Source organism: Dicentrarchus labrax, unplaced genomic scaffold (genome assembly GCF_905237075.1).
Source record: "Dicentrarchus labrax unplaced genomic scaffold, dlabrax2021, whole genome shotgun sequence".
NCBI classification, from domain to species: Eukaryota; Metazoa; Chordata; class Actinopteri; family Moronidae; genus Dicentrarchus; species Dicentrarchus labrax.
The window spans coordinates 10,305,621-10,318,007 of NW_026136710.1; the positions used below are offsets into that span (position 1 = coordinate 10,305,621).

Here is a 12,387-nt window from a genome sequence, read left to right on the forward strand (position 1 = left end):
AAGTGTATGCACATGAACACACAGAAGCACACAAAGACACACAGGAACACATTTAACATTGATGTGCATCTGCCATGAGCTGTTTTCGCATTTAATCAAGCATGTATCCCCAAGTGTATGAGTGTATATAGGGTTATGTGTCTGTGTATGTACTCTGTGTGTGTAAATATGGGGGAATTTTCCTTCCTTTTAAAAATGTACAGCTGACTTTTTCTCTTCCAGAAGCGATTTTTAACAACCTTTGGCTACTCCACCTAATTCAAGCCAGACAGACTAACAGACAGATGAACTGACAGACTGACAGCCTTTTCCTTCAACTTAGGGGTTTACCTTAGCTCGGATGGTACACAAACACATAAGCACATACAGAAAGTATAGTAATACCACACAGTTGCACATACTTGTAGATCGGCAGAGTTTTTATAGTATTACTTAGTAGTGGAATTAAGTATAATTTATCATTGTCTATTCCTCATGGAAAAGCCCTTATAAAACAGTTTTGGAGAAAGAGGAATCAGCTTTACTTAGAAGCAGTGAGGTTTTTTTTGCCTGGACACACTTTCTGGTAAAAAAAAAAAAAATCAAGACAGTAATATACGGCTGGGTGTTACTGAGAATCTAACAGTACTAAGAAGCACACATGCTTCTAAGCACATAAAATTCTGGGAGGGTTCTTTTTTTTTTTTAAATGATAACCACGTTAGCCTGGAAAGAGTCAACTCCAGACCAAGTTGTGTTACAAACCACCATGTGAGAGCTTTGGTTTTTAGTGGAAGAAGTAAGAGTTTGCATTAATGAACATCTACAATGTTTTCCAAAAAGAGAGCAACTCCTTAACACACACTTTCTATTAGGGGGCATGGAGTACAGGGACGGGCTCTATAAGTCTGACCTCTCTTCACTACAGAAGAGGGCACTGGAATGTGTGTCCACGTCTTCATCCAATTAGGAGGGCACCTTGCTAATTACCTGGCACCTCAGCATCCACAATGCAGAGACAATGCACAGCCTTCACTAAATCAGAGATCAAAAACGTATCTGCTTCATCGGGACTGTGTGGGTGTGGTTTGATTAGATTTGATTGACAGTGCCCTGGCAACATAAGAACAACTCTAATTGGTGCATGGAAGTGTGACACCATCTCTCATGTAAAATAACCAAAACCAAAAACCCCATAACTCATAATGAGAAGCTGATTGACTTCTGGGGGTTTTTTTGGGTTCGTTTCCAAGGCTTTTAAACAGTACCAAAGCAGAAAACGACACTCCACAACATTCTTGTTAGGGAGCTACCAATGCATAGCCTACTGCACATACACTAAGCTGAAGGGATGTTAGCCTGGGATAAGTTCTTTAAATGCATTTAACTTACACTTTATTAATAACCATGGGGATATTCGTCCTCTGCATTTGACCCATCCTTACTAGCTTCAGCGCAGCACCTCTGGATCAAATCCAGCTCTCAGCCCAGTGCCTTGATGAAGGTCAAAGGCAAAAGTACTTCTAATACAGTACTTTACATGCATATCCTCTTTCCACAGAAACACCATGCATGAGAACATCCAAACTTTACACCGTGGTTGATATGGCTCTTAATAGGCCTTACATTTAGCTTGATTATAATGGCTCATGTTATAGTCAGGGTTATTTCTAAATGTGTTTTTAATCATTTATTTGACGATACCTGTAGGGGATCTATTAGACGTTTAAATAAAGTGGATAGGTGATCCTACAGTGGGCAGGTAATGGTGGTTTGATGGTCTTGTTTGATGTGCTATGATGGACAGTGGTAAAGCATAAAGAGCCTGTTATAGGAGAAGTCTCTGAAATAAAACTGGCTTTTTCAATGCCAGCAGTCCATGTTCCCTAACCACTTCAAAGAGAGAGAAAGATAGTGAAAACAGACAGCGATAAAACACATAAATACAAATCAAGCAAGTCAGGGAAACAGATTTGTTTCTGAGGATAACATTAACCAAGAAAGTGGTGTTCCCCGAACCACTTTGACATCCATGAAACAAGAATGTAATTGGCTAATGAAAGGAGACAAGATTGTGCTTCACGCTGCACTTTTAGTGTGGAGGTGTGTGTGTCTTCATAAGTACTTGTGTGGCTGAAAAAAGAAGGAAATAAATGAATTAAGATATGTACACTGAGGGGATAAGCAAAATCTAAGGGCCAAGTTTTTTCTGTTTTATTTTGTTACATTTTTGTTGTTTAACTTCAAATTGACTTTTTTATTCAGTTTTCGACAGTCACCACATCTGAGGGGAAGATGAGAGCAGATGTACTCTGTGAACCTGGTTAAATTGATTTATTACTGCCCCTTTTACTAATCACTGTAACTACTTGACATTAAGCACATTTCCTTTATTAGAGTACATTTGATCTCAAATGGATGCGGCCTGTGTTTCTTTCAAATCTCTATTGTCCTGTTGATTCTGTCCTGTAGTCGTACAGTTGCGCAGCTGTGCCGCTGCTCAAAAAAACAACATACAGCTGTCCCCGCTGGATTCCACAGCTAGCAATGAAACCTGTATCAAAAATATGCATTCTACTTTCAAAACAAAGAAAAGCACATGTCAGAAATGACAATTTACAGTGATCGGACAAACAAATCAAACTTTATACTGAATGGTGCCCATGTGTTTGTTCGCAGTGAGACTGTTTCTGCGTTCCAACTTACAAAGGCTTTTGGGAGGAGACTTCTACTGCCCCTGGAGGGACGCGCAACTGGTGAAATCATTTCCCAGCAAATTGTTTCACTCTTTGAGGATAAAAGACTGGACTTGAAATGGATCAACAAGCTAGTAATATAAGGCACTCGTGCTATGGCAGACAGGGTGAGTTAAAAGAGGATTGGATTCTGTTATGGTAATTATAAACATCATTCAGTCTGCACATCTAGTATGCAGCATCATTTTTTTTTTAACAGTGGCATGTCAACTGCGCATAGTGATTTATTTGTCCTTGCTGACATTACATGGCTGAGCTTAAAAATATTTCAGGACTTAGGGGGGCGCATAGGTTTATGTCGCTCCTGCTGAATGACCATGACAATGTATGTAGGAACAGCAAATGTATATGTATATATGTATGTATGTATATATATATCAAGTCAAGTCAGCTTTATTGTCAGATGTACTATACATGCACGACATACAGCACAAATGAAATTTCAGTCCTCTCGGGCCAATGGTGCAAACATGCAATAGAAAAATAGAAAAAATATTATATATATATATATATATATATATATATATATATATATATATATATATATATATATAAACATGGCATGGGCCATTTTGCACAGTTATGGTCACAGGACACAATAAAGATTTTACTTTGACTATTTTATCACATCTAAAAACATTCAATATCTTGGTATCCAATTAGGAAATGAATCCTAATTTCACAAGAAATATATCTAATTCTGCAAAGTAGTTAAAAACAACAGCAAAATGCTAATTTAATATTAAACCAAAAAAACAACAGACCAGATGTCTTTTAGCGAAGTGAATGGATGCCAAAAGTTATTCATAGATAACAGGTCCTCCAAATACCTTTGAACTGTCAGTCATCATTTGTGACAAAGTTTAAAAAAATGATATTTGGCACAGCCCTACTTTCTTTTTCTATTCTCTCCTGTTCCCCATATTCTCTGTACTTTCCTGCCTCTCCCTCTCTGAAAAGCATAATTTATCACTAAATTAACTGACATTGATGAATAGCCACATAGTGCACTGTCAATCAAAATCTAATGCAATTATAGGTCTGTGCAGACTCAATGCAGAAGTATTCCGATAGTGTTTGTACATACAGTATGTAAGATGTGAAAACTGTCATGTACACCCATACTTTCTGTGTGCAAATACAATATACATGTGCATCTGTGAAGAAAGCCATGTAGTGGACAGAGGAACAGCCAAACGACTTTGCAGTTCTAAAAACCCACCAATTATGACGAGTTACAGATCCCAGCAACAGCCATGTGAAAGATGGGAGAAATAACACATTGTTAAGGTCAGAATCATGACCAAATACCAAAAAAGACTCATTATTCCCCACTCTCTTTTACTCTCTCCTCTCTGCCTCTTTTTGTAGATGTTTTTGTCCATTACTCCCATTTACCCTCACACACAAACACTTCCACATTTTACAGTTTCAGACTGAAATACACATAAAAACAAAATTTACCTTGTTCTTTGAACTGCCCATCTCTCTGAGGGAGCATTAATAGATTGTCTTGCAGACTGCTTTACAGAGCCGTGGAGAAGGATAAAGCGTTTATATGGCCTTTACAGCAGCTTGGCCCCAATCCAAAAGGTTTACGATGTGGTGTCAACTACCTTGTTTGTTTGTGTACTTGTGGTGTGCATGCATCTGTGTGTATACTGTTAGCTGTCTGCATCTGTGTCCTGTTTATGCAGGAGATTGCCTGTACTTTGCTGTATGTGTGTTGGTATCTACATGGAAGCAGTTAATGTGTGCTGCTGTGTGAGAGCGGTAGCAAATCTCTGCCCTTTAACAGAGACTTCAATGTGTGCGAAATGAGCAGGGATGGAGCGAGGGAGGGAGAGGGAGCAGACACTATGCGATGATGTCATCGTCCCGGTGGAGTAGCGATACAAAGTGACTGTTTGAGGTGATGGTGCAGTATGCTCAGCAAGAGACTAAACACTATTATGTCTGTGCTTGTACAGAAAATGTGCTGTGTGTGTGTGTGTGTGTGTGTGTGTGTGTGTGTGTGTGTGTGTGTGTGTGTGTGTGTGTGTGCGCACGCATTTGTATATGTGTAGCAAGCCAGCAGGAGGAGGAGACTGGGGCGTCTCCACTCCTCAGTGTAGCACTCATCTACCTGGATGTTCATGATGTCATTCTCCCTGGAGGCTTGCCGTGCCAAGCCTAGTTTTTGCAGGTGACAAAATAAATGCAGAGACAGAGAGGAGAAAAGCATGTTTGCACTTCCCTCTTGTGTACTTGAGGGTGAGCGAGTGTGCATCAATGCATCTTCATCTGTGCATTCACAAATTCATGTTTGCACGCATTCTCCCATATGCTGCAGAAATGCTTTTGCACTTAAGTGTTTGCATGTGTACATTTATGTATCCTTGTGCACTGAACTCTTTGACTGCCTGTGTGTGTAGTTTGTTTACCTGGCTCTTGATGATGTCGTCATCCTGGTGGATTTGCAGGACGTATCCAGAGTTGCAGGAGATGGTGCAGCGGTCTCCATTGTAGAAGTGGCGGCCAGGGCTACTGCACTTGAGCTCTGCATTGCGGATTAAGGGTTCCTGGCAGTCAATGGCTTCGCACGAATAGTGTACACAACTACAAGTGAGCGTGTGTGTGTGTGTGTGTGTGTGTGTGTGTGTGTGTGTGTGTGTGTGTGTGGGTGTGTGTGTGTGTGTGTGTTGGGTGGGTAGGTTGGTAAAAGAAAGTGAGAGGGGGAGAGAGAGAGAGAGAGAGAGAGAGAGAGAGAGAGAGAGAGAGAGAGAAGGAGAAAGAAACTAAAAATCACATTTAAAGTTACAACCAACATAAATTTTGTGTATAAAATAACACTGCAGACACTCTAACATGGAAACCGTCACACATTTGCTCACAGAAAAGCTACGCATTGAGTCAACCACATCCATCCATCAATGACTGCTTAACATATCAAATCAATAAACCACATGGAGAAAAGATTGCCATATTTGCTATGCACATGAAAGGGGTGTCTGTGTGCACACACACACACACACACACACACACACACACAGCAGAGTGTACTTTGTGAATTAAGAGCGACAGGATATATATTATGTGCAGGCTACAATGGTAGAGTTTGGTCACAGCTCTATGTTGGTAGCCTGATGGAGAAGGCATTTAATGGTCTTGGAATGCTTAGATGCCCAAGGCACCTTTTTACAACAGTCCACATTCGACAGTATAGGGTTCCCTTATGAAGCCGACAGAGAAAGAGGGAGGGAGAGAGAAAGAAACAGGGGAAGGTATGGGGGCACAGGGAGAGAGAGGATGTAAGAAAATACAGGTCTGGAGGAACATTGTTAAACTTGCTCCTGTGAGAATGGAATCTCTATTTTTCTCTTTTCATCCGTTTGTTTTCCTGCTTCTGTTGCAGACATAAGCTTTCACTTTTCTATGCTTTTTCTCTCTATTTTTAATTATCCAAACCTTTGATCCCCCTATTCCTTGTGTCCTTCCTCACTCTCCCTCCCAACAGAGCACAAGTAAAAGTATAACCAAATAAACTCTTAGTAAAATTCTAAGCTTATAATTAAAAGTCTTGTTTTGCCAAGATGCTAAGCTGAGCAGGTGACAAGTGTTCATAAAGCACAAGAGCAGCTGTCCCTTACGTCTAGGCTTTTTGAGGACAAACTAGAGAAGCCTTGAAGCCTAGAAGCCTCCACTGTGGACACTTTGGCTTGGAACAAAATCTCTTTGTGGTTTTCTGCTAGTCACTCTGGAATTTCTGACATAAATTACAATTAACTACCTGGAAAACTATAGTTCAGTATACACTACCATAGAATAGTCTGTAGGACAAAAAGAAGAACAGAACAAAAAAAGGGGTGATGAGCATAGAAATTGAGAAAAAACATTAAAGTGAGAACAAAAAGGGTGTGAAAAAGTGAGAGAAAGAGGAAAACATACATGTGCATGCATTTGCAGACAAGCATGGGACATAAAACTGACTCATGTTAATAGCTCCTGTTGTTAACAACTCAGGGAAAAGGGGATGTGGTGTTTCGTGGAGGCATAAGTATTACGGGAAATGTGCTGCTCAGCCCAGGAGAATGAGAGAGTGAAAGCGGGAGCAGGAGGCACAGAAAGGGGAGAATTAAGGAGAAAGGAGATGGCAAACAGAGGGAGAGGAGGATGACGTGAAAGTGAAGGATGAGAAGACAGCATGGGATAACATGATGAAGGGGAGGAGGAGGAGGGGAGATGCGGAAAAGCAGGGAAAGGGAATGAGAATAAGAAAGTGAAAACACGGAGATAAAAATGGAGAAGAGGGACCAGAAATTTGGAAAGTTTGTTATAGACGACAGAACGCAGAAGATGAATTGAAGTCGATTAAAGAGAGGAAACAGATCAATGACATAAAAAGACAAAGAGGCCGAGCCAGGATTCTCGACTGATGTTGTAAGGACAGATCGGTAAATAATAAGTGATCATACTACTATATTATAATATTCAGCTTGTGGCATGTTCCAAGTCAAAACTGGTCTGGTGGACTCGCCATCATAAAAAACATTAGTTTAGCCATTGGAAATTAGATGATGTGGAGAGAATCTGAAAGAAATGAAAGTCAGTGAGAACTCTGGGAGAAAGCAACTAGTCTGTGTGTGCGGTAACAAACAATTTCCTGGCTGATGCAGATACACAGCAGTTTTAATCTATTTAGGTGTTCTTGGATGTCTCACTGGCACACAACAAAAGCCACAAACAGCTCTATCTCTCTGCACAGACCCCCCAACCATCCATTCTTTGTGTATTGTGGTGTTTATTAGTGCATTTCTTGTTGAAAGGGTTGTGGGAGCATCAGCAGTATGAATTGTCTCATGCATGACAGTGGTGTGGAAATTGGTAAATTGTGAGTCCTTGTGCATGTGTGGTCTGGTTTAGCTATATTTGTGAGGAGAGACTTGACATCATATGGTTAGAAGTTAAAATTAAAAGTTACTGGAGACTCAAAAATTGCGAGTTTGCAGCTAAGTAGGTGTTAATTATTTTTAAGCGGGCTTGCCAACAGCTCTAAGAAATGTCTTCAATAACTGCTATGGGCTAAGGGCTTTTTACTCAAATTTGATCTTTATTTCCTGGAGCAGATGCTGGGTTTGCAGCTGTTACGATGACGGACAAGTCATTTATTTAATTAAGAAAATAACTTCTGTGGAGTGCAAAACATGTCCACTTTGGCAGGACTTTGGAAAGAAAAAGAATGTTTGTGTGCAGCGTGCACTTCAACCGAACTCAATACAAAACAAACTGGGGTGGTAAACAAGATTTAGTGCTGGAGGGAGCGGCGGCTCTATTGTTGGAAATTTGTGGAACTTAGCAACAGGTCCAAATTAATTGAACATTTTCAGTAATATTATATTTGTTACATAGAATGTTCGTTTTACCACCATATATATATATATAACATTAAACAACTTGTTGGCATCATTAACACATGGTTCTCCTTTCTCTTTTCGTGGGAATAGTCAGAATAAACTATGGTTTTTGACTACACATCACATTCTATTGCCCATGTGTAACTGCTGCTGCTACTACTATTTGCGTTATCTGTTGTTGTGGATTTCTTACTGTTTTTTCTCTTGTACAGTGTTTTCATTTATTATTTCCTACTCTTACTGTTTTTATACTGTTTTTTTTCTATATCCACTTTGCTGCTGTAACACTGGAATTTCCCCATTGTGGGACAAATAAAGGAATATCTTATCTTATCTTATCACATGTATACCTATTTAGAGACTTGGAAAAACGTGATTCTCAATCAAGTTTCTTGTAGTTTTAAAGGTGAAAGATTGTTGCGTGTGTGTGGCTGCATTCTTGCACATAATCTTTTTCAGATTTCATATGCATGTCTGTGTGTGTAACATATGTAGGCCTCATGTTCACCAATCTTTCATTTCCCCTATTTGTCGGCCTCACCTCTGGCCTGTGGGGTTGTAGATCTCATTGCTCTGGCAACCACTTATCGTGATGGGGTCGAAGGACTGGAAGGAGCGCAGGCCTACGCCAGAGATGGCCACAAGGCGCGAGGCAAACATGACCAGGATAGCCTTTGTGTGGTAAAACGCCACTGACAGGTCGTGGCTCACTGGGATCACCAAAGGGTTGGTGCGACAGCTGAGACGCCACTCACCTGTGGAGAGGGTAATGGGGATGGAGAAGAGACATGTATTTAGATTAGGGTGAGGAAAGTAAGCAACAGAAACAGAGAACAGGAAAGGAAACAGAGTGGCAGATGTTAATCAAGCCTTGACAGTGAATTAGGAGAGCAAAAAACCTAAAGGGCCAAATAGCTTTCTGGTGTTCAAAGAGTAATGCACAGACGGATGAGAGTGACATGCGTTTAAAGGACCAGTGTGTAAGATTTAGTAGCATCTAGCAATGAAGTTGCAAACCGCAACCAAGTAAATATTGCTCGCCTTCCAAGCATGTAGGGTAAACTACGGTGGCCGCGCAACTTGTAAAAAACACGAAAGGCCCTATCTAGAGCCAGTGTTTGGTTTGTCCATTCTGGGCTACTGTAGAAACATGGCAGTTAGTTACTGTAGGTAAAGTTAGTTTGAGCTCAGCTTTTCCATATTCAGCAGTCAAGGTTAAATCAAGTGAGCAATTTAAAAGTACTCTGAGATAGTTCTCACCTAGACTATGGATGCCCTCCTTGGTGTCCACCAGCTGAACAGTGATGTTACACTGAGTCTGGTCAATGTAGGTAGTCCCATCAGCAGCAAGATGTATAATCACTGCTGCTGCCACCATTGGATGAGAGAAGTGGGCCTGAATACAGGAAAACAAAGAGTATGAAGACAAGTACACATTTTCAGTAACTGGAATCTACTTGTGAGGCCCATGTGACTCTCTCTTGGAACTGTCAGAACTGAATGTGTTCCTCATTTGAATCAGGTTTCATACATCATATGTGCTAACACTTCTGCATTTGCTTGAGTTTCTACGTTGCAGAGTGTTGTACTCTCTCAGTCACCACAGTGATTGTGTTATAATGCACTACATGGTGTACCAGAATGGAATGGACCGAGGGCAGGGAACTCAACAACACTATCTAGCCTCATTAATTATCTCATTATACTGGCACTGGCAATTTCTTGTACGTTATTATCGTTGGGCATTCCTTTTAAAACAACTAACTATGAATTTCCAGTAAAATCAGGCGTCCTATAGAATAAATCATCCTGACTAGAAAACTAGAAGGTCATTAATCATGTAAACCACTCAACAAAGCAATAAAACTCCAGATTAATATCAGCATGTTTCAAACAGTTACTGTAAAACAAAAACAATAACAGTAGGTTAATTAGGTATAGAAACACTGACATCAATGCATTTTTTTTTCTCAGTAATCTATTTTAGTCCTGTGAAGACATTATTTTTATGCATCAGCCTTTTCAGATAGGTCTTACCTTGAGAAAATAGTTAGGATATCCCCAAGCTGCCACATGGGCCTCACGACATGGGAACCATGCATACTGGGATACTCCATCTGATAGATCAAACACCTTGGACTGACATGTCTGTGGAAACATAAGAGAAAAGGGTCATTTTGTAGGTATCCTTCAAACTAAAGCCTTTAAGCCTAAAGTCTTTTTTTTCATTTTGTAGGTCCAAAGACTTTTTTTTAATGTCATACACATAGAGAGTTAAGAAGAAGAAAATCTCTCTCTGATGTGACATCTTTGGTTGTACTTACATGGAAAAACTTAATCTGTTCAATTTTGAGCAGATTATTTCCTGTGAATATTCCATCAGAGATGAGTTTTCCTGATATTTTTAGGAACTTTTTTATTACAATCCTGTCTGTATTATGCATTATTTACTTTTTTCTTTCTTTTTTTTTTCTTTTATTGACTTTAATTGTGACAGCTGAAGAAAGAAAGGAAATGGGGGAGAGAGAGAGAGAGAGAGGGGATGACACGCAGCAAGAGGGCCAGAGGTCAGAGTCGAACCCATGGCTGCTGCAACAAGGACTCAGCCTTGGTACATGGGGAGCCAGTTCTACCAGGTGAGATATCCGGCCCACTGTGCATTATTTTTTAATAGGCTTCTTTTCTGACAAATTCAGGGTTTTCTTCGTCTTCTCCCTGGTGCTTGGCCAGTGTTCTATTAGGCTATAGTTTGTGTTCCAGTCTTCACCATGCCTTTATCCTGTGAGATATAGGCCAACTGTCTCTATTTTTTTTAAAGTTGTCTTACACCTATTTAAATCAAGAAGGCCTTGCGACCCCCCGTGAAGCTTTGGTGACCCTAGTTGGGGTCCCGACCCCCAGGTTGGGAACCACTGTTGTAAGTAATGTTACCAAAATATTTCAGTACTATCAACTTATGCAAGCTTTCTAGCTGGCAAGCGACTACACTGGTTGGCTGTTGTCAGTTATTGTCTCTTGTTTCTCATCACAATATACCAGACCTCCAAGCTGGGGAAAAAATGCAGAGTGGTTAAGTAGATTAGACAGAGATGACATGATAAAATTAAATAGAAATGAGCATTAGCTGAGTAGCTGTTTAACTTGTATTTTACACATACTGGGAAAAAAAGCTTCAGTTTGGTTATTGTCTTGCCCTTAAAGGCTGTGACCCCTCAGCTGTCAGCTGTTTTTGGACTGACGTGCAGCTGACGTACATTTTGCGCAGCACTGTTTGTTTGTGTCTTGTCAACAAACCCGGCACCCTGTCATGTGTTGCATGCCCCACATCTCTCTCTCCTACTTCTGTCTCTGATTCTCCCTAGTACTAGTCTGTGTGTTTATGGGTTCTCACATTGTGCTGGCCTTTTAAACTCTGTCATGCCACACCTGCCCACTAGAAGCCCTCAGAGAATTTTCAAGATTCCATGAAGCACCTGTATTAGTCACCTGTTCCACACAGCTGACCTGCATTTATTCATTATGTGTAGTATATTTGGCAGTCTCCCCCTAAACCAAAAAAACAACAACACATTAATCTAATTCCTTTAGTTCCAAAGATTTTTGTAAATATAATTTCATTTTTTTTTATCCTACCTAAAAAATTTCCTTCCACAGAAAGAAATTGGGGGTTTAGTGAGTTATGGTGAAAGAGATGACAACGAAAACATTACTGATAGTGAAACGCTGACTGCTAATTGTACAAAAAAAGGAGATTTAGAATTGAATACCTATGAATATTATATTCAATTTCTGCTAAGAGATCCTCCTAAATTTTACACCAAGGATCTTAAAAAAAAATAGGAATGAAAATGTATTCAAAACTATGCTGGTATCCAGTCATCGTACATTCTACAATGACAGAGTCACCTCATTACTAGGGGCTTTGCTGACATTCTAAAGATCAAAGGACCCCCTTTAGGATTTGTGTCCCACACATTACCACCTCATTAGCTACGTTAGGATTATGTTCGACAAGGTATGGTGAGGAACATCAACAGAGAGCATTTGGAGAAAACTGGGATGAGTCATTATGATTAAAAAGGAGGAAAAGCGGCAGAAAGACAGAAATAGTGATAGATGGACAGATTGGTAAAACACTATTAAGCAATAGACAACGCAGACAAAGGAGAGAGAGGGCACTTACACAAGGACGGTGAGTTTCGCCCACTGCCCTGAGCTAGTGAAATGAGACACCAGTAACATGAGAGTTTTGCTAGAGA

At 40.2% G+C, this 12,387-nt stretch overlaps 1 protein-coding gene across 1 annotated transcript in view; it reads right to left on the reverse strand.

Moving 5' to 3' along the window:
* pappaa (pregnancy-associated plasma protein A, pappalysin 1a) overlaps positions 1-12,387 on the reverse strand; it is an 89,729-nt gene that overhangs the window by 25,768 nt on the left and 51,574 nt on the right. The window contains 4 exon segments of the mRNA XM_051413179.1: positions 5,159-5,333; positions 8,670-8,883; positions 9,389-9,524; positions 10,166-10,276. Of these exon segments, the coding sequence (XP_051269139.1) occupies positions 5,159-5,333; positions 8,670-8,883; positions 9,389-9,524; positions 10,166-10,276 (636 nt within the window).